The sequence below is a fragment of the Plasmodium cynomolgi genome, chromosome 14 (assembly GCF_000321355.1).
Source record: "Plasmodium cynomolgi strain B DNA, chromosome 14, whole genome shotgun sequence".
NCBI classification, from domain to species: Eukaryota; Apicomplexa; class Aconoidasida; order Haemosporida; family Plasmodiidae; genus Plasmodium; species Plasmodium cynomolgi.
This window is the reverse complement of record NC_020407.1, coordinates 199,712-220,425: the sequence shown is the minus strand read 5'-3', so window position 1 is coordinate 220,425 and position 20,714 is coordinate 199,712. Positions and strand designations below refer to the sequence as shown.

Sequence of the window (20,714 nt, the reverse complement as noted above, 5' to 3'; positions counted from 1 at the left end):
TTCCTTTTTTTTTTTCTCTAGCGCTAAATACCTAGCAATGGCTGATAATTTTATAAAATGGCAGGAGGAGCACATGGGATGAGGGAGAAGTAAAAGCAGTTAGCGGTTGTTCATTTAAACCCAAGGTTATGTGTTACATATGCGCAATTAAAAAGCGTCCATGTGGTCGATATAAAAAAAATAAATTGTAAATACGATTTGCAAAATTGGTTAAGCGGAGAAGGAAAAGAAAAATTTGAAAAAAAAATACATTTTATGGAAATCGACATAAAGTTGGCAGAAACAGATCAACTTTATTTTTCCAGAGGCGCAAAAAAAAAAAAAAAAAAATAGCAACAAATTGTGTTATTACGCCTATAGAATCTATTTGCATCGAATAGTAGGAATGACCAAAAAGAGAGGAAGCATTTAAAAAAAAAAAAAAAAACAATAAAATTCACGCACCTACGTTTCGAAACGGTTTTTGTGCTCCACGAAGTAGGCACCTTTCTGATGTTGAACAATTGCGCAGTGATGAAAACAAGCGCAAGCATAAACTCATACGAAACATGAGCATATATAATTGTGGCTCAATATATGCATATAAGTTCACATCTGTGTGTATATTTGCAAGCTGTGCCACACTTCGTTGAGACCTTTTTTGTTCGCTCCTCTCTCAAAGAAGAATAAGAATCCTAATTAGACAAGAAGGGGTGTAAAACGGTCATTGGTTAAACGTGCAGTGGGTGTGTAAAATTTTAACATCCATGCAAAAGTAGCAGTACTACTTTGAATTTTTCATGCTATCGATAGAGTTCACGGGGGGAATAATACCAGTCTGTAAGTGTAAATCCTTTGCAGCTGCACAAGGTGGAAGCACTGCTCTCATGTGATTAGCCCGTCGTGGTTGACATAGGCCTACACGTTTCTTTTGTGGACTAAACTTGGAGGCAGCAAAAGAGCCAATTAGCAAGTTGCATATTCGCCAAGTTGGCAAGTTGCCGAGTTCCTGAGGGGACGAGTCCCAGAATGGACCCAGAAAACGAAGTTGTAAAATTGCTGCTACGCGTGGGGCAGAAAATCAACAAGGGTGCGGAGCAGCTGAAGCCATTTATCAAAATCATCGTGGAAGATAATTGGCTTGATTCCCTGGAGAGTTTGAAGAATCTAGGGGAAGATGAATGGAATAAGCTAAAAATACCCATACGGTTACTCGACGAAATTAAGAAAGAGTTGGGAATTAGTAAGGAAAATGATAAAAGTACAGAACATTGTGATAAAGATCTGCCAAACCACATAGGCAAAATTGGACCGAGTGAAAAGAGGCCTCCGAGGGAGTTAGGACATCAAAATGGTGACGAAAAATCCAACTTGAACAGTTTAAATAAGCAACATAGTTTAAGTAATTTGCATAAAAAGCTGAAGAAAGGTGTCATGGACGAATGTGCGAATAGCCACCAAGCACTTCGAGAAGATTGTGAACTGAAGAACCAAAGCACCAGAAGAATTAGTACATCAGGTTGCACCAATGTGGATGATAAAAATGTGGATAAAAGGAAAGGCGGAACAGGTAGAAGTATAAAGGTGGCAGAAAATGGGGAAGGAATAAAAAGTTCATTTATAAAATATGATAAGGACAAACTAGAGAAAATGATTGAAAGTAATGTTACAGAGATTCCCAAGGAGGACATTTTTTACCTATCCTATGATGACGAAAATTACCCCTGCCGTAGCTATTCGGAGGAAAAAATCAGTACAATTAAATGCATTAACGAAGCGGAGAAACTGAAAAAAATTAACATGGATGATTTAAAAAGTATCATTCCAATTTTGTGTAAAATTGTAAAAAATATTTTAATAAATCCAAATGCTATAAATACAAGAATTTTGAAGTCTACCAATGATATAATGAAAAAAAAAATATTGATACATCGAGAGGCCAGGAATTTTTTACTCTCCATAGGCTTTGTCGAAGTGCACGTATTTTACGTGATGGAGAGAGTAGACACTTTGTTGTTACTATGCATTTATGAGAGTTTGCAACATATCGCCAAGGATTCCATAAAAATTGATAGTCCTCCCAAGGCTGCCTTTGACCCCTTTAAATCGAACATTGTCTGTGTGGATACCCTAAAGAAGGGCAAAATAAAAAGCGATGAAGAAATAGACAAGCTGCTACGCGAGAAGAAGGAGCAAATGGAGAAACTAATGAACCAGGCCGTCGACTTGAATCCAAAAATATACCGCTTTCAGTCGAATGCGCCAAAAGGTGGAAGCTATAATTCGTCAGATTCGGAAAAGGAAGAGCAATCAGAAGATTTAGCATTTCTTATCCCCAATATTAGAAATATGTACAAAGAACAGACCTTCAAGTCGAAGACCAAACTGGAGTTGGAGAAAATGTCCACCAGAAAGGTTTATTCAAAGGCGGTTTTGAAAATATTGTTCCCTGATTCTTATGTCCTTGAAATGTCCTTTTCGGCTGGGACCTCAATACATGAGGTGAATGAAAATATAAAAAAGGTAAGCCAAGAACGGGAGTTCTCACGAGTTGGGGAGAAAACAAATTGGGAAAACTCTTATTTTAGCCTACCCATTAGGGAGGCGACAAAAAAAAAAAAAAAAAAAAATTACATTTGTGTCTATCCCATTTGCTGGTTAGTTTCCCCCCTCCCTAGACTATTTTTCGATTTCACTTTTCACGAAGCTACGCGTTGTATGACTTTCCCCATTTCGTGCAACACTTCCTCGTGCAACACTTCCGCGTGTAACACTTCCGCGTGTCTCTTTTCCTTAACTGCTCCTGTTAGTTCCTCAACCCGTCTGTGGCGCCCAAGAAATGGTTCATCTATGAAACTCCGGGGATATGTAAATTTGACCCGCAGAAAAGGCTGTCCGATTGCAACCTGATTCCATCTGCCCTGTTGAGATTTAAAGTAGATCCTGCGCAAGAAGGCGAAGCTCACAATTCGTTCTTATCTGATGATGCCATTGCCAAGTATTTTGTCAAATCGTGAAAGGGAGTACCTAACGGGTGTCCCAAAAGGGAGCACAAGAAATGCCCATGTGACGAATGGTAAATTGGGAAGGAGAACCTTTTTTTTTTTTTTTTTTTTTTACTTCCCAAAAGTTTTACGAATTTATGTTCTCCTTAATAGCATTTTAGTTACATGGCATTTTAGCTTTTCCCATTTTAATCACTTCTTATGTTTCTTTTTTTAAAAGCATAAGAAAACGTATTTTTTTGTAATTTTCGAATGGATTATTCAGCCTTTTCTTCCCCTTTTTGAATTTCCCCCATCTGCACTAAAATGAGTATAGTAGGGCTTTTACACATCAGTGTAATGTGTCATTTGTGAGTAGCGCTTTAGTGTTTATTCACCGATGGCATTATGTTTAATTGTTTCACTTTCAGAATGGCAAACTCGGAAAGATGTGAGAGGGGTGTACGTGGCCAAATGGCGAAGTGACCCCTTGGTTTAAAGCTTACTTCGTTAGGCGTGGCCTTAAAAAAGGGGGCTGCATTTCGTCACAAAACGAGGCAACACACAATGTAAACAAGAATTCGCTTTGCACAAATAAGCGAATATGTCTAATCAAAAATAAAGTAGTACAATTTCTGAAAAATATTTTGTGCCGAGGTAGTTTCGTAATTATTATTATACATTTCATAGTTCAGATAAATATCCTCCATTTTTTTATCATATATGTGATTTTTCTGTGCAAACAAAATTTCGAATTCCTTTTTGGACTTTTCAAATTCGTTTTTTGTTTTCCATTTGTCTATTATCAAGTATGTGTTAAAGCTGTCCTCACCGTTATGTTCGTTATTTGTGTTTGAGAAGGTGGAATTTTTAAAGATGCTAGTTTCGCAAAATCCCTTGTGTTTTTTATTGATATCGTTAAAATGCTGCACCAAATTTAGTAGCTCCTTTTCGTTTAAAATGGCTGACTGGGGGTTCCCCTTGGTGCTTGTGGTTGTGTTGTTTTCGCTGTGGAGGTGGTTGTTCGGGTTCTTCTTATCAGAAATGTTTACTTGTCTAACTACGATTATGTCATGGTTATTCCTAACCCCATGCATACTCAATTCGTTTTGCCGATATAGCCTGTTCAAGTTCCACCCAATTGTGCTGCTTATCAGTACTGTAAGTAGGGATCCTTTATATTTGCTCATTTTGCGCATGAGGTTATTCGGTCTAGCGAGGGGGGAAACGCATAGGTTTAGATGCGCGAAGTGAGCACACGATGTATATGGAGAGGTGATGGTGGTGCATATAAACATATATATTTATATGTGCATATGCATGCGTGCTTGTGCGAAGGTGCAAAAGCCCTTAGCTCCTTACGCGTTGGACGAGTTGGACGTGAATGTACACGAACATATTGGAAGCCGAGTTCTCGGAAAGATTTCCAGTTGAGCATTCCTCACGTGAGTTACAAAATAGGCAAATTTTACGAAACGCCGGAGTCGTTATTCATGATGAAGTGCGGGGAAAGAACCCTCCTGGGGATGAAAGAAAAAGTGTCTTTTTATTTTGTTAATGTGGAAAATATGCATACAGAACGTTAAATGGGTTTTTTTCATTTATTTTTATTTTCTTAAAGTTGTATTGGAATTTTCCGTCTGCTGCGCTAGAGCAGGAATGTTTTGTTTGACGCGCAAAAGGGAATATATTTTTTTTTTTTTTTTTTGCATACACTTGCGTGTACATATATGTATACATTTGGGGATACTTTTATGTTCCTTGTTTTTAGTGGGCGACAACTGGGGAGAAACCATTCATCAAAGATGAGGAAAAATGGAAAGCATTAAATGCGGCTTCATCAAAATAAGCGTTCGTAAAGGTCCTACAACGTTAACTCATTTTTTTCCATGGTTGTTTTCGCGCCATGTTTGCTCTTTTTTTTTTCGTTTCCTTTGTTGCTTTTCATTTTTTTCGCACGGAAAAATTTACGTAACGGTGAACACAATTTTGTAGAAGCTACGCCGACGTAATAATATGTATGCAAAGTGAGAAGGGGAACTTTTTTTTGAACAAACTGGCAAGAAGCAAAACAGTTAAGGAAAAAAACGGCAAGTGCGTGATCAAAGGATGGCCCACCAAGCGGAACAGTGACACCGAACGGGATATACCATTATGAACACAGGTGACCCCTGTGCGGGTTTTTGTAGCCCTTAAAAATAAATAAAATAAGTAAATAAATAAAACAAAATAAATAAAATAAATAAATAAAACTTCTTCTTTTGAGAAAAATTCACCGTTGCGCTCTTGTGGCTGTTTATCCCCCTTTTAAAATGCAGTTATTTTCATGTTGGGGGTGCCAAACATCATCACCATTTGGGGAATGGCAAGAAGGGAAAATAAAAAACGCAACAAAGATTTGCGCAACATGGGTATTTACACACACGTATAAGAAGCAGCAAAAGTTTAATCCTTTTTAGCGAAGCGTATCCAGCGCAATCATGACAAGGTACAATTGGCAAGTAAATGGCATGTGGCGCATTACATTTGTGAAATGACAAAGGGGAACTTCGTAAAAGCCAACACGAGGATGCCTGTGCACACTTGTTTTGGATTACCGAATTGCAGACATGCTGGAAGAACACTCGCATGTTTACATGCTGCGCGGAATGAAGAGTTTTTAATTTTTCTCTTTTACTCATTTTTTTCATTTTCGTGTATACGCAACAATCCTGTTGCCCCCATGGGTGCCCTCCACACTTGTGCATGCATATTACACGTATGACCTAAAACATTGTTTATCATTTTATATGTGTATGTTTACGCGCTTGTGCACCTGAACATTTTGCAAATTTTCCTCGCAGCCCACTTTGCTAATTTGCCCACCTTCGTAATTGCCCATGTTAAAAATGCTTCCGCGCATATACACTTTGAGAACATGCGAAAAGGCGCTTGCGATGACGCAAAAAGATATGCATTTACAGGTGTGTATATACTTAAGCAATCTTTTTTAGAACATTCCTAAACAGGACTTAGTTTTTTTTTTTTTTTCCCCATTTTGAATGTATTGTTTTTACATGGCACTTTGCCTGGGTTACTGGAGTTATTCGTCTCTTTTAGTTAACCTGACGAATATGGCCACCCTCCGTGTTTCTTTAAAGTAGTGTACAAATGCAAAAATTAGTTATATTCGTGGAATGCCTGCTTTTTGTGATATTCGTGGAATACTTGCTTTTTATGATATTCGTGACATGCCTATTTTTTGTGATGTGCCCGATTTTTTGACCTTCGAGGAACCTCTTCATTTGCGTGCACTGAAAAGGAAAGAGCCTTATGGCCAGGCTGGCATGTACATGCATGTGCATACGCATGAGCGCACAATTTGTTCATCATGTTGTTATAACCCATTTGGCTATATTCTCGTTCTTTAAGATTATACGTTAGGATTTTTTTTTTTTTTTTTTCCTTTTCCATTGTTCCCTCACCTCTTCGCTTTGTTCTTTCCTCGCTGTGTAGCTTTTTTGTCCTATTTTAGTGAAAATTTCTACAACTTTTCGCTGTATACACCTCTCGCTTCCTTTAAAATGTCTTATGAATCCTTTGCGCTGAAGGACAACGGGACATGCCTAAAGCGCAACTACGACTGCGAAGAGCTAGCTTTTAATGACGATGATGAGATTGTGGACATCACAAGTTTCGAGAAAAACACGTATGAATACAACTTGAAGGACAAGATAATTAACCGTTATAAGAAGGAGAAGGATGAGCTGGAAACCTTTTCGAGGAGGGACAACTCGATAAATAACTCCACATTTATAAATAGGGAAAGGTATTCTCTGAATGACGACAACACGGAGTTGAAGGCCAGGATACGTAACTCGCTGTGCAACGGCAACAACCACACCAGCAGTCAGAGCAACCAGGACAATCATAATGGCAACAACAGCGGCAGCTACAACAGTAATTACAACAGCAATTACAACCTGAACTACAATTTCAATATGGACGCGACGAAGAGGGAGTCCAACCTTAAACTGGAGGGAATACTACACGAAAACGATTACCTAATTCAGCTAAGCAAATTAAAAAGACACGTCATAATAGAAATTTTTGGTGGAAAGTGCTTCATAAGGGAATATATATGCACGGAGTTTTTGAAAAGAGTGAAACAATGCTGCCACATAAATTATGTAAAACAGAAAAGTGGCTTAATAAACTATCGAGACTGCAAGCAACTGCTCGCAGAAAATAACAATATAGCCAGCATAGAAGCCCGGTTAAATGCTATACTCGTATCCCTGCCCCCGTTAACATGCATCATTTTACACTCTAGTGTGTTCCTAGTCATAAAAGAAGATTTAATTCGAGATGATCTAATTAAGAAACTATGTAATGTTTCCAAAAGATATACCAATTTGTACAAAGCAAACACCAAAATTATGGAGAAAAGACCTTTTGAATTTAGTGCCCTGGAATGTGTTTTTTCAAGTGCCATTGAACATTTAAATGCAGAATTGAAACTCTTAAGTAAAGACTTTGCTGACATTAAATTTACTTTAACAATTATCAGGATGTACTGACGAATTTGCATAACTTAAAAGAACCAACCAATATTTTAATAAATAAAGTAAATTCCTTCATTAAGGCTTTTCACGAAATATCAGAAAATAATGCGGACTTGAAAAAAATGGAATTAACCAAGTGTTATTTTAACCCTATTAATGGGGAGGAAGACAATAAAGAGTCAACGAATCAGGACCTGCAAATGCTCCTCGAATATTTTGACCAAGAACTTCATCAGATACACGATCAAGTGAAGCACTTATATGAGTTAATGCAGAACTTGGAAAACAAAATGGTATCGGATTTGTCTCTTTCAAGGAATAATTTGATACGTATGGACATAGTCATCAGTTTAATTAATTCCGGCTTCGGCATAGGAACACTCATAACAGGTTAGTCATGGCGCGGTTCGCTCGCCTTTTGAGGAATTGCCCTAATTATGCGCGTTCATATGAGGCGTAACGGCGTAGCGACGTAGAGAGCATGGAAAAGTGTCACCTTATCCACTGCGCGCATAGCTGAGGACGAACGAGTTATCTCATTTGATGCATTTTTTTTTTTGCGTTTCTTTTGCAGGAGTTTTTGGCATGAACTTGAAAATAAAGCTGGAGGAACACGAATTTGCCTTTATCTATGTCACGGGGCTGGTCATTTTTTTATGTTTAATAACTGTAGTTATGTCTGTTTATTTTTTTAAGTGTATTCGAATTTAGCTGAGTTTCAGCGAGGGGTGAACTTATTTTTGAAATGCTAAGTAGCAGTTGGAATTAGTAACTTACGCGCCTCCTGCGTGTGCGCACAGGCGACATATAAATGTGTGTGTGAAAGGATGTGCCCCTGGAGGGGGGCGTGTGCAAGCGTGTCTATGTTCAAGAGTGCTTATGTTCAAGAGTGCCTATGTTCAAGCGTTCATGTGCCTATGCCCATGTACTTATGCGTACTCGCTGTCACACCAGCGAGCGGACTCCCCCCCCTTCTCGGTTTAGCGGTAAAAAAATTGCGCAGCATAATTTAAATGCCCCGTACATGAACTTGTGAAATAGCTGAGTAGCAGTTTTTCCTCAATTTACACACAAATTTAATGCTCCCGTAATAGGGAACTTAAAACATTTTATCATTTTTATTTTTTTCTCGTATTTTTATTATTTTTCAAGCTAAGTTTTATACATTCTTATTTTAATTATTTTGCATTTAGCGGGACAAAAAAAAAGAAGAAAAAAAAGGAAGAAAAAAATCTAATTTTGGAACACATTTTACACTCTCTCCTTCTCAGCTTCTTCAAAATAAGAGCTGTTTAATTTAGAGTCCTCTTTTTTTTTTTTTTTTGCATGTTTCTTCACCCCCTTTTTTAGTAAAATTCATGAAATTTGAAATTACACAAGAGGGAAAAACTTTTTTTGAAGTAACATGTGTGTTTAGAGTTTATTATTACTATTTTTGTGTGTGTGTTGTTTTTTTTTTTTTTTTTTCTTTTCGCCTTATCTGCTATAGATACACTTTTACGCGCATACACGTATTTTGTATATATCCAGGCATATAAGCAAATGTGTATACTTTTTTTTTTTTTTTTTCCCCTCCTGCGAACTATTTCGTTTTTTTATTGATTTACACATAATTACATTTTTTTAAATATAGCGTAATTTTCCCCCTCTCCCTTTTGCTTTATTTTTTTTTTTCGTATCTATTGGCTTTTTTTATTATATTCTGCTAGAGAATGTAGAAACTTCTTTCCCTTTTTAAAAAAATTATTCCAAATTAGTGACAAAATTAAGGAAAAAGGACTGCGCATATGTGTGTGAACAACGTATAAGGAGATTTATAAAAACCTTTTGAAGATTTTCTCATGTAATCTCTCTTTTTTTTTTTTTCACACGTTAATATTTGAAATTACCTTGGCTACTTTTTTTTTAAACAATTTCATTTTTTAAGTTTTATTAATTATGGAAAAGGCACTTAAGCAAGTAACTTTAGAGTGAGTTTTTAATAAATAAAAAGATAAGCATATTTTGTTTTTTACTCATTCTCATGTGAACTTAAGAAATGTTCTTAAACAGTGAGAGAAAGATATCGTAGCGCGAAAGAAATGTGCTATGACATGGGGTGAACGGAAGTGAGGAATGCGCCGAGTGAACAGCCAGTAGTCATTCGGCGAGTGTCCCCAGGGATACGCAAGAGGCTACACGAAGTGGTTTGTGTGAATTGGCTTGCATGAATTGGCTTGCATGAACTGGCTTGCATGAACTGGCTTGCATGAATTGGCTTGCATGAACTGGCTTGCATGATTTTATTTGTACGCTTCGGCATGGTCGAACTGCCTGTTGCGGCGATCCCAATGCCCGCGGGCACCATTACTTAGCCCCGAAATAGCCTGTGCATGCATTTGTATAGGCAGCTGCGCTAACATGAAATTGCTCGTGCTACTCCTCATAGCGAGAATGCTTATGTGCAAAGTTAACAGTTGCATGAGAAGAGAATACGCTTATATAATACCCTTTATGCAAAAGAATAACTTCTACAGGCGCAAAACAAATTTTAGCGTGAAAGTTTTCACCAACTTTAGAAACAGTACATCGAATAGACGCAGCGATTTTTTGTATGCACATTTTAAGTTTTAAAAGAGTGAAAAAGTGATGAGAGTGGGAAATAGGGGAAGTACCATTTCCTCAGCAAGTGCGATTGACTTGTGTTCTGTGCATGCACAGCAGATGGGAAAAAAAAATATACATATATGTATATACATATATATATGTGCGTGTGTGTGGCTGCGGATGTAGAGGCACCCCTGTTCTGCGCCTTGAACAAGCGGCACGCCCATTTTAACAGATCGAGATGCGTACAAGAGCGTGCTGTTATACACGTACAACCGTTGCTGTGTGTACATCTGTACGCACCCCTCTTCGTGTAGAAAGATTAACCAATTTGGCTTTTTTGATTTTCTTCCTTTGCAGGAAATGCCTGTCCTTCCCGAAGAAAACAATGGATGGGCAGAAGGAAGAAACGGACGTTAAGGAGGAATCCAAAATGAAGGAAGAAGAGAAAGAAACAACCAAGAGAAAAATAGCAAGTGATGGAAACACAAAAACGAAAAAGGCCAAAGGGAAGAGTGAAAATGATATAAAAAAAGGGTCCCTATTTAACTGCACCGTTAGGGAAGATGACAAAGTGAGCGATCTGACATCACCCAAATTTAACCCCGTACATTTTGATGTAAGTAATTTATACCTTTCGCAAAAGGATAAAGAAAAACACAAGTTTAAAGATTCTTTATTGTTCACTTTTCTGACAAATACATTTAACCAAATAGAAGAACTAAAGGGAAGTGGAACTGGTAGCAAGAAAAATGTAGCAATTATCCTGTCCAATGTTTTCAGAGTTTTAATATACTACAGTCCCAACGATTTAATTCCAGCTGTGTACATAACGCTAAACAAAGTAGCACCTGATTATTTAAATGTTGAAGCAGGTGTAGGAGAAGCTCTGATTTTGAAAACAATGTCTGAGGCTTATAGTAGAACTGAATCAAGCATAAAAAAGGATTTACAACAAATTGAGGATCTTGGCATAATAGCAGAAAGTTGTTCTTGCAAGATGAGGACCATTTTTCCTTTACCTCGTTTGACTATCCAGTCAGTATTTAATGAACTGAAGAGCATACCCAATTTGAGTGGTTCTAACTCGCAGCAGAAAAAGAGAGAGGTAATTAAGAAGCTGTTGGTGAGTGCGAAAACTAGTGAAGCGAAATATATTGTTCGTTTTTTACAACAGCGATTGAGAATCGGAGTGAACAGCGCTACTGTGTTGCAGGCCCTGTCGTATGCATTTATTTTAACACGTCCGTCCATTCCGGAAGAAATTGTACAAAAGGGGAAATTGATGAACGAGCAACTGCTAAACGCGAAGGGAAGTGGTACTGGGGAGGATGGCACTGTTAGCGACAGCACAACGGAGGATGACAAGAATAAGGTGAAGGGGGAAAAGGGGGAGGTGGTCAAAGTGGAGAAGCAAAATGGGGAGAGTCCTTCTAACATAAAGAAGGAAAACGAAAAGGAAAATCAGAGCGTGCACGACCAGTTCGACTTCGACGAGCTAGTCCAGTCCATTAAAATAAGAAACGAAAAAATAAGCAAGCCGAATTTGTTTTACGACATAGGGAAGGAAGGAGACACTCGTTTGTTACCCATATTTAAGGAGTTAAAAAAAAGCTACTGCGAAATGAATAACGATTCGGACATTTTTGAGTGCATGGAAAAATCAGTGAAGAGCGCCCTCTGTGAGTTACCAAATATCGAAATTATCATTCAGAATTTGTTAAATGGAGATGACATGAACACGTTAAGTAAAAAATGCACAGTCAAAGCGGGGCTACCCGTGCAACCTATGCTAGCCAAGCCAACGAAAGGAATACAAGAAGTACTTGACCGGTTCAACAATGTGACATTCACGTGTGAATATAAATATGACGGAGAAAGGGCTCAAATACATTACATAGATAAGGACAATATAAAAATTTTTAGCCGAAATTTAGAAACCATGACAGAGAAATATCCAGACGTTATTCAAATAGTGCGGGATCAAATTATCAGCGGTGCTACAGAGTGCATTATTGACAGCGAAGTTGTGGCTTATGACATAGAGAATAAAAAGATATTACCATTTCAGGTACTGACCACGAGAAAGAGAAAAGATGTGGACATTGAAAATATAAAGGTGAAAATATGTCTGTTCCCATTTGACCTCATTTGTTGTAATGGTGTACCCGTTATTAAAGAACCACTAGAAATTAGGAGGAAGCTTTTGTATTCATTATTGAAATGTAAGGATGGAGTGCTGTGTTATGCAACTCACTCAGAAATGAACAATATAGAAGACATTGATATATTTTTACAAGATGCTATTGAGAATAATTGTGAAGGGCTAATGGTGAAAACGCTTCTGGATAATGCGTCTTACGAACCATCAAGAAGATCATTAAATTGGTTGAAGGTAAAAAAGGATTATATAGAAGGACTATCTGACTCGGTAGATTTAGTACCCATAGCGGGTTATTATGGAAAAGGAAAAAGAAGTGGAGTGTATGGTGCATTCGTTTTAGCTACGTACAACTCAGAAACTGAAAATTTCCAAACTGTATGTAAAGCAGGCACCGGTTTTAGTGATGAAATTCTTGGCTCATTATACGAAACTTTGAGTGATAAAATTATACCAAACAAAAAATCGTATTACGAAGTTTCGGATAAGTTAAATCCCGATGTGTGGTTTGATGCGCACTACGTATGGGAGGTAAAAGCGGCCGACTTGTCTCTCTCACCTGTGCATACCGCAGCCATCGGGGTTTATTCGGATGACAAGGGTATTGGCTTGCGTTTTCCGAGGTTTCTGAGGCTCAGGGAGGATAAGAATGCGGAACAGGCCACCACATCGCAACAGATTGTTGACTTCTACGAGGCACAGTTCACGAACAACAAAAATAAAAACGACTTTAATGAGGAAAGTGAAAGTGAATGAAGACAGGGGGGGTAGCCTCCTTGGAGGTGGTCGCTCGTATGTTCTTAGGGAGGAATGTCGCCCAAAAAGTGTGCCCGTTTAATTGCTCCTGCTTGGAGTTTATTCCACATAGCAGGAGTGAAGTCCCCTCAGGGCGTAGCCACACCCATGCCGCCACATTTAAAAATACGTACATTACACGTGAGCGCAGAAATGAATCGTTTGGGTACGCCCATACGAAGTTGTCCTGTGTTTATTTTGGCCAAGGAGAAAGCGGTAGAGGGGTAACAACGAATTACGACATTTATTTCTGTGTCATACAGATGATATCAGCATAGCTGCATGTATTCACCATGCGAATCTTATCTACCAAATTGACAGCGTTACGTGAACGCATTTTTGGAGTCCCGCCCGTATGCCTAAAAAATGGAGAATATTCCCCCTTGTTAAAAAATACGAGTTTAGTTCTTTGCGTCCCATTTGTCTTATTTTATTTTATCGCCTTTTCCTTTATCGTATTTTTTTTTATCGTATTTTTTTTTATCGTATTTTTTTTTATCGTATTTTTTTTTATCGTATTTTCTTTTATCGTGTTTTTTTTTAGCGTATTTTCTTTTATGGTATTTTCTTTTTCCTTTTTTTTTTTTTGGCGCATCATTCGTTTAGCATGTTTGTATTATATGTCATTTTCCGAATGAATTTTTTTCCCAGAGAAATTACTCACGCATTGGCGCAGGCGTTTGTGTATATATACCCTTGGCAACAAGTCGCCAGCTCCTCTTCCATAACGTTCTTCGCACCGCCGTTTGATTGCATATACTTTTTGAACATAAGAGGAATGTATGTGGTCTAATTTTTTTTTTTTTTTTTATTTGTTCCCGCATAGTAACTTAGCGCATTTATTGCCTGAAAAGAACTTTTAAATACGGCGCAGGGTTTTAAAAAAATATAGTGTCCCCTTTGGTGTCTCTTCAATTATTGGTACGTTGGAGGGAGGAGGAGGTACAACAGAATCTGCTGCTAGCCGTTTGCTTCGCGCATGAGATCATCGTATGTGTGCGGGAAATATAACTGCATGAAAGGCCATACCTCACAATCGCTTTGAGGTTCCCTTTTGTGCGAAAAGGAGGTACGTACGACAGCAGATATGTGTACTTATGTGCGCGTCCGTTTTGTCTGGTTTGGGGAAGAAGGCAAGCGGAGTTCGATCTGGCGCATTCCTCAAGCGTGTAAAATAAAAAATATTTTTCAAAAAAAATAACGCGTTTATTTGTTAAGAGTTTTTTTTTTTTTTTTTTTTGGGGGTTGTTTCCATTTTGCATAAACTTGTTAAAATTGCGAGAAGGTTAAGGACAAAAAGGAGAAGTAGAAAATGAGTGGGGAAATAAAAATAAGAAGACTACGCGTGTAAAAATGCGCACAACGAAGGATATGTGAACGAATACATGCGTTGACAAAAGTGGGAAAAAAAAATTATCCATTGACGCAAGATGTACAAGTTTATGCGCCATTTTGCGCTTGTCATATTTGAAGGAAAAACCCCGTTTTGACAATTTTTAAATTTATTTATCATTTTTTTTATTTTTATTTTGTGTGAAAAACATCTTTTACCGCTCATTATCATTCGTCCATTTTGAACTTTCTGCCGAATGATGTAACACAAAAATGAAGCATGTGCAGAGGCATATTCGAGTTAGGCACATTTAAACTAGGAAAGGACATTTTTGCGAACAAAATGACTCTTCGCGCTGACGTCGAGTCATTGTTGTGCATGTGGATGTGCATATGTACACATGCCTATGTGATCAACTGCACATACGCGTGACTCTCCGTGTAAGCAAAAATTAAACACCCCTGGAATGACGAGGAACGAAAAGACAAAAACGTGGAACAGCAGTGAATTAGTAACCGCATGTGTTTGTATCGTACGTGGTTATCCACGTGTACATAACAGCAATTTTTTTTTTTAGTGCATATGAAAAGGTGAAGGTTTTCCGAGTTGCATTTATTTACCAAGCGAATGAAAAAAAAAAAAATTGAACACATTGAAGGGTGTTGAAATATTTTGCTATGACGCATCAGCATTAAGCAGCTCACGAGTGGACCTCTTTTTTTTTTTTTTTTTTTTTGTTGCCAATTTAAAGAAAGCCTTTTGTCTGCCAAAGGGGTAACTAACTTTTTGAGTTACATCTGTGTAGTGAGGCCAAACGGATCAACAGAACGTCTGAAGAAATACAAACCTGGAGAGTGTGTGGAGGGGTGTTCATCTTCACCCATTTGAGAATATACTCCCGTGGGCGCAACGGTTGATGATTAGCCATATACGTAGACACACTCAACACGGAAAAGCGGAGAAGTGAAAAAATGAAAAAGCTGGGGGTTAATACGAAAGCCGGGGCCAACCTATCGAGGATAAATGAAAATGAAAACCTTTTTAAAAAACCTATAGAATTTAACAAGAACTTAAGAAGGCTATCCTTTTTAAATAACAAAAATAATGATGATAATCAGAAGGATCATCTGGACAAATGTGACAAAACGAAGGTGAAAGAAATAAATGACGTTTTTAAAAACTGCATGGTAGCACTGTCCCATAATAAGATATGCACAAGGAACGCATTCGACATAAGAATTATTGATCACTTGGAAGATTTAGTAAATTTAAATGATGAAGAAATCAATGAAGAGCTAAATGATGAAATGTTGGAAACGGGGGATTTTAATCTGTCCTTTACAAGAGCGTCTAAAGCGATCGAGGGAGCTACGAAAGTGTATGGATACAGAGTAGAAGCCATTTATGACCAGACATACAATTTTTTAAGCAATATGAATATTGCAAAGCAGAGCGAAGTGAATGAAGAATTGATAGAAGAAAAAAAAAATGTGAATGAAATTTCGAATAGAAAAATAAAGAAAAGGAAGTTAGAATTTTTGCAGGAGTCGTCCACTTTGGCTAAGTCGTCCGACATTACCATGGACTCGGTTACCGTATCAAATATATCGGTAGACACATTTTTTTTAAAATTGAACAGTACGTATGATCACTCATCAGGCAATAGTTATTTGTTGCCGAACTTAATTTTGAATAACGATTTGTCTATACAGTTTGATGGGGACATAGACGCGTGTGAATATAAAAAGAGGAAAAAAATGGAGGAGGCGAATGAGGAAGGGGTGGATGAAGACATGGCTGCTACGCAAACGAGTGGAAAATCTCCCCTTATGGTGCGAAGTAGCAGCAACCACGACAATGATTGCAGTGACGCAATGGTGAAGTGCTACAAAAAAAAATTGTTTCTCCATTCTGACGTATTGAGGGATATCCTGTTCGGTGCGGGAAATGAAGACTTTAACAGTCTGAGCATTTGCCCCGAGTTGGATTATTTTAAGGCAGAAATAAGTAAGCACAAAATGAAGAGATCAGATTCGAAAGAATTAGAAGATGGCGAACAGGGCAACGACGACGACGACGATGATGATGATGATGATGACCATAGGTATGACTACAACTTGAATGAGGCGGAAAATATGAGCAAGCATAAAGGGGACTATTACGGGGGGGAAGGTGCTAAAAATAACTTGGCATTAAGTCAAGGTGGAAATTTGACAATGGATAATTTACTAGACGATAGCGATTTTAATAACGCAAGTGTGGGAGATGGAAGGATGCTGAACAGCAGTGTAAACAACAACAGTATGCACTTCAATGATTACAAAATAGAAGATTTGAACATAGAAAATGTGATGCAAGAATCGCTAGCATTTGACAATATGAATTTAAACGATTCTGTAGGAAATAATTTAAATTATTCCCAAAGCATTTTATCATTTCATCAAGGAAGTAACACAATGACGGGCCTCCCCTTACCAGAACTCATGAAGAGTGAAAATAAAGATTTCAGTCTAATGAATTCCCTAGGGGGGAATTTCCCCATGAGTACACAAAATACTTTGTTTTTTAAAAACCAGGGAGGAAGTCCCACGAGAAAAGGTCTAATATCAACCATTCCAGATGAAGACACTCTCTGGAATCGCAATGTGATGACTTTCGAAAACAGACTTAATGCGATAGACGTAAATAACAAATTTAATTATCATTATTATGTTCCTAGTAAGCTAATGGCCCATGGGAATTTTAGGAACCTAATGGATATAGCTAAAGGGACTCATAAGAATAAGCACATGGTACTACACTCCGTAGTACAGAAAAAAGTAAAGGCTTCCTTCGATGTGTCACTTATCGATTTTGAAAATTTGTATAAAGAAATAAATGACGTAGAATTATCTACGTACGATTTATGGAAGAAGGAAAAAAAGAAGTATGTATCGAATGCCCTTTTTTCCATCGATCAAACTTCCTACATATTTGAAACGAAGGATAACTGCATTAATTGCGTCAACACGGTTACGGATAGAATTATGAAATTTTCCAAAGCGCCAATGATCGCACCCAGTGACTACAGTGGCGACCTTAAATTGAATGTCGTTCTGAACGAAGTGAACTCCGATTTTGTGACAAATGACATGGGCCAAATAAACTACGCAGAAGGCAGAAATATGGAAAGCTTGTTTCCAGAGCATATGGACGACCATCAGGATTGTCATATGCAGGAAGGGCTAAATGATGCCATCGATAAATTCTATAACATGGATTTTGAGGATATATGGCAGAACGAAAATGAAAATCATTTATCCAAGCAGGGCAGCAAGAATGAGAATGCGTCTGCTTTGCAGCTCCGCCAGAGTGTTTCGCGCGGAAGCACACTTGGAAATGCGAACATGGAAAATGTAGCAAAATTTGTGGATGTCTCGAAAATAAAGAAAATTTTGTGCGACATTGTGAAGCCCGCGGGGAAAGACGCGAGTGACGCGCAGGGTCGAGCGCAGCGGAACGACCAGGTGAGTTGGTGGATAGTTAGTGGAGTGTTAGCGCAGGGTTAGCGCAGGGTTAGCGGCGGAATTAGCGGCCGAATTAGCGGCACCGATGCAGTAGTGTGTGCATGTACCTAAAGGCACATATGCGTGAATACGTTTGTACGAACGAACTGCAATTGCCCCTTATTTTTCCCCCCACACATACGCTTAGATTGTGCCCTACGTTGAGGAAAAGACGACAACTTTTAAGGACATTATCAACGAGGTAAACTGCGCCTTGCGTTGTGCATGCGTTAATACGTATCCATATGGGCTGCCACCCGTTAGCATTCACGTGCTGTGCTTACCATATGTGCTTACGACCCCCCAAATGCATCCCTTTTCCCGTAGACCAAATCAAAGATGAACCCAGCAGAGGTGAACGGCACATCCATCCATATGCTCTTCGTGTGCTTGCTGTACACGTGCAACGACCAAGGTAAGATATTCGAATTCGCAAGAAAGGCGGAGTAAAAAAAAAAAAAAAAAAAAGGCTGCAAATAAAAGTATTCAAGGGTGACGTGTCTCCGAGGGGAGTATCCCTGGGGGGTTCCATATTCCGCAGTTTTTCCATCCTTATATTTGCTTCTTCATGTCAGTTTGCACGTGATGCTTTAATGCATGTGTGGTATTTTTTAAGCAGTTTGGACGCCCCAAATGTTGACATAATTCTTTTTCTTTTTTTTGATCTTTTAGAATTACTTCTGGAGAAGATACCAAATGAGGACAACTTCTACGTCCGCTACGGGTTGCCCGTGGAATACCACGTTAAGCCCGACGACTTGCTGATGCTTGAAAATTGAAGGGACTAAACAGGGTAGCAGTTGGCCAAAAATAAGTACCCATATATGTATATAGATATTTTTCCCCGATTGCGCTGCTTTAAAGCGTGCCGCGCACAGTTTGGTGTTTTTTTTTTTTTGTACGCGGAGTACACACAATTAGCGAAAGGGGGCGGGGCTAAAACTTTGCACCTTTGCAGCCCCAAGCTTTCCATTTTTGCTAATTGCACGTATAAACACATTTTTTTTCTCGTTTGACTTAAAAAGGCCTTAAATGCGTTTTATAAGTTTAAGAACAATTGAAAACGGCGTGGTAGCTGCAACCGAATGGGCGGCAAAAATATTCAAAAAGTGAAATAATGACAGTAATGAGGGTAATAGGGATAATAATAATAGTAGCGATAATAATAATAGTGATAATAATCAACAGACCATATTATAATACATTTAATAATCATAATAATGATAATAGTAATGATAATCGTAACAGTAATGATAATCGTAACAGTAATGATAATCGTAACAGTAATGATAATCGTAACAGTAATGATAATCGTAATAGTAATGATCATTATAGCAATCTGTTGGTGTGGCAAATAATGAGACGGATTAATAAAAGGGCGGGTGATCAAACGAACTGGTCAAGGACTTCTTCATCCAGTAATCGATCAAATGTGTTCTCGTTCAAAAAGAACGTTTTGTTTAACGCAGGAAATGATCATAAATCGAATTCAAAAAAGTTAAAAATATTCCTGTTCGATGTCGCCTTTTGCTTGTCTATATCGGTTCCCTTTGAGAATGAGTTGAACACTGAATTGAAAGGGGGTAAAGCGAAGTGAATGCCAGGTGCGGCGTTTTAAAAGATAAGCAGCGGGGGATGCTTTCAAAGCGGCACAGATGCCAATGGTAATGCCGATGTATGCGCACCCGAACAAACGTCGGTTCACATTTTGCATGCGCATTTTTCGATTTACTTTTCCTCTCCATGAACGTCATTCCTTCCAAGTATGTTTGGTCCACCTGGTCATTATGTTTCATTAGATAAACCCTTCTGCGCATTTCCGCGATCAGCAGGAGCTCTTCCAGCTTCTCCACTGGCCATTCGTTTTCGGGCAGCCTGAGGGTATTACAACGTATAATTTGGAAAGGTACAGTATGTGGGGTAATTTTCCAAAAGGCTGCTCTAATTAACTATCATGCGAATCTTTTGACTATTTTTAAGATTAGCCAAAGGGGAAAAAATACACATGTCGCAGAATGCTTAAACTATATGTGAATGTCTTCAGGCACCCTTTGTTGATGATAGAGAAACCTTTTAGTAGGTTACCCAACGGGTGATTATTTCTCATCTCTTTATGCTTAACATGTGGCATAACTCGGTTCCTAATTCAAAATAGAGATGGGTCAAATTTCCGACTGATGCTGCGGTTGCATCTGATAAAAGAGCTCCAGCCATTTCGTAACATTCGGGGAATTTTATTTTTACTAAGTTGCTTCTGTATAGCCTCTTTGCGTAAAAATATTCCACTAGTAGCTCATCAGTCTCGTTGATCTTTAGGAAGAGGGGTAAAGAGGGAGGTAGGGAGACCGATAGCATGTGCACGTACGGGGAATAATCACACATACGCATTTCGAATGAACCTTTTTTTTTTTTTTTGCAAGTAATTTCAAAAGAGTAGAAAAAAAAAAAAAACTTTTACTTCATCTTTTCTATATCCGTTTTTGTGTTCCTCCTGGGCCCGCGTGTTTAGGAAGGACATGCCGGGTAAGACACAGCAGGGGATGCATGGTACCTTCTAAATGGGTTTGTTCAAAAAAGGGGGTTCTAGTGTATGGAAGTGTGGACAGGCGCTGGCGTAGGCATGTGTGTGTGAACATTCGCTTGAGCCACAAACACATCGTTGCAGGAGAAGAGTCAAGGGGTTCTATCCCTAACCATAAAGTCTAGATGATTGAAAGGTGTGTCATCCACGTATATCAAATTTTTTAGTTCTTCTACTTTTTCGCTCAAAACAATTTCATTTTCCAT

General features: G+C 38.3%; 6 protein-coding genes across 6 annotated transcripts; 4 read left to right on the top strand and 2 right to left on the bottom strand.

The window, feature by feature from the left end:
• Window positions 1–1,008: 1,008 nt before the first annotated feature.
• PCYB_141390 (hypothetical protein) lies at window positions 1,009–2,996 on the top strand (the record flags this gene model as incomplete). Its single annotated transcript, XM_004224610.1, has 2 exons — window positions 1,009–2,502; window positions 2,790–2,996. The coding sequence occupies 2 exons, from the start codon at window positions 1,009–1,011 to the stop codon at window positions 2,994–2,996; spliced, it is 1,701 nt and encodes a 566-aa protein (XP_004224658.1).
• A 575-nt stretch (window positions 2,997–3,571) lies between these two features.
• On the bottom strand, window positions 3,572–4,458 carry PCYB_141380 (hypothetical protein; the record flags this gene model as incomplete). Its single annotated transcript, XM_004224609.1, has 2 exons — window positions 3,572–4,175; window positions 4,436–4,458. 2 exons carry the CDS (start codon window positions 4,456–4,458, stop codon window positions 3,572–3,574), a joined length of 627 nt encoding a protein of 208 aa, XP_004224657.1.
• A 2,068-nt stretch (window positions 4,459–6,526) lies between these two features.
• On the top strand, window positions 6,527–8,218 carry PCYB_141370 (Mg2 transporter protein; the record flags this gene model as incomplete). The annotated part of the gene is made up of 4 exons (XM_004224608.1): window positions 6,527–6,771; window positions 7,021–7,522; window positions 7,630–7,897; window positions 8,082–8,218. The coding sequence occupies 2 exons, from the start codon at window positions 6,527–6,529 to the stop codon at window positions 7,520–7,522; spliced, it is 747 nt and encodes a 248-aa protein (XP_004224656.1). The 3' UTR covers window positions 7,630–7,897; window positions 8,082–8,218.
• Window positions 8,219–9,907: 1,689 nt separating this feature from the next.
• On the top strand, window positions 9,908–13,010 carry PCYB_141360 (DNA ligase 1 precursor; the record flags this gene model as incomplete). Its single annotated transcript, XM_004224607.1, has 2 exons — window positions 9,908–10,070; window positions 10,411–13,010. 2 exons carry the CDS (start codon window positions 9,908–9,910, stop codon window positions 13,008–13,010), a joined length of 2,763 nt encoding a protein of 920 aa, XP_004224655.1.
• Window positions 13,011–16,139: 3,129 nt separating this feature from the next.
• PCYB_141350 (hypothetical protein) lies at window positions 16,140–18,706 on the top strand (the record flags this gene model as incomplete). The annotated part of the gene is made up of 5 exons (XM_004224606.1): window positions 16,140–16,389; window positions 16,648–17,888; window positions 18,076–18,129; window positions 18,255–18,342; window positions 18,600–18,706. The coding sequence occupies 5 exons, from the start codon at window positions 16,140–16,142 to the stop codon at window positions 18,704–18,706; spliced, it is 1,740 nt and encodes a 579-aa protein (XP_004224654.1).
• Window positions 18,707–19,403: 697 nt separating this feature from the next.
• PCYB_141340 (GINS complex subunit Psf3) lies at window positions 19,404–20,714 on the bottom strand (the record flags this gene model as incomplete). The annotated part of the gene is made up of 5 exons (XM_004224605.1): window positions 19,404–19,495; window positions 19,660–19,802; window positions 20,050–20,237; window positions 20,386–20,478; window positions 20,622–20,714. The coding sequence occupies 5 exons, from the start codon at window positions 20,712–20,714 to the stop codon at window positions 19,404–19,406; spliced, it is 609 nt and encodes a 202-aa protein (XP_004224653.1).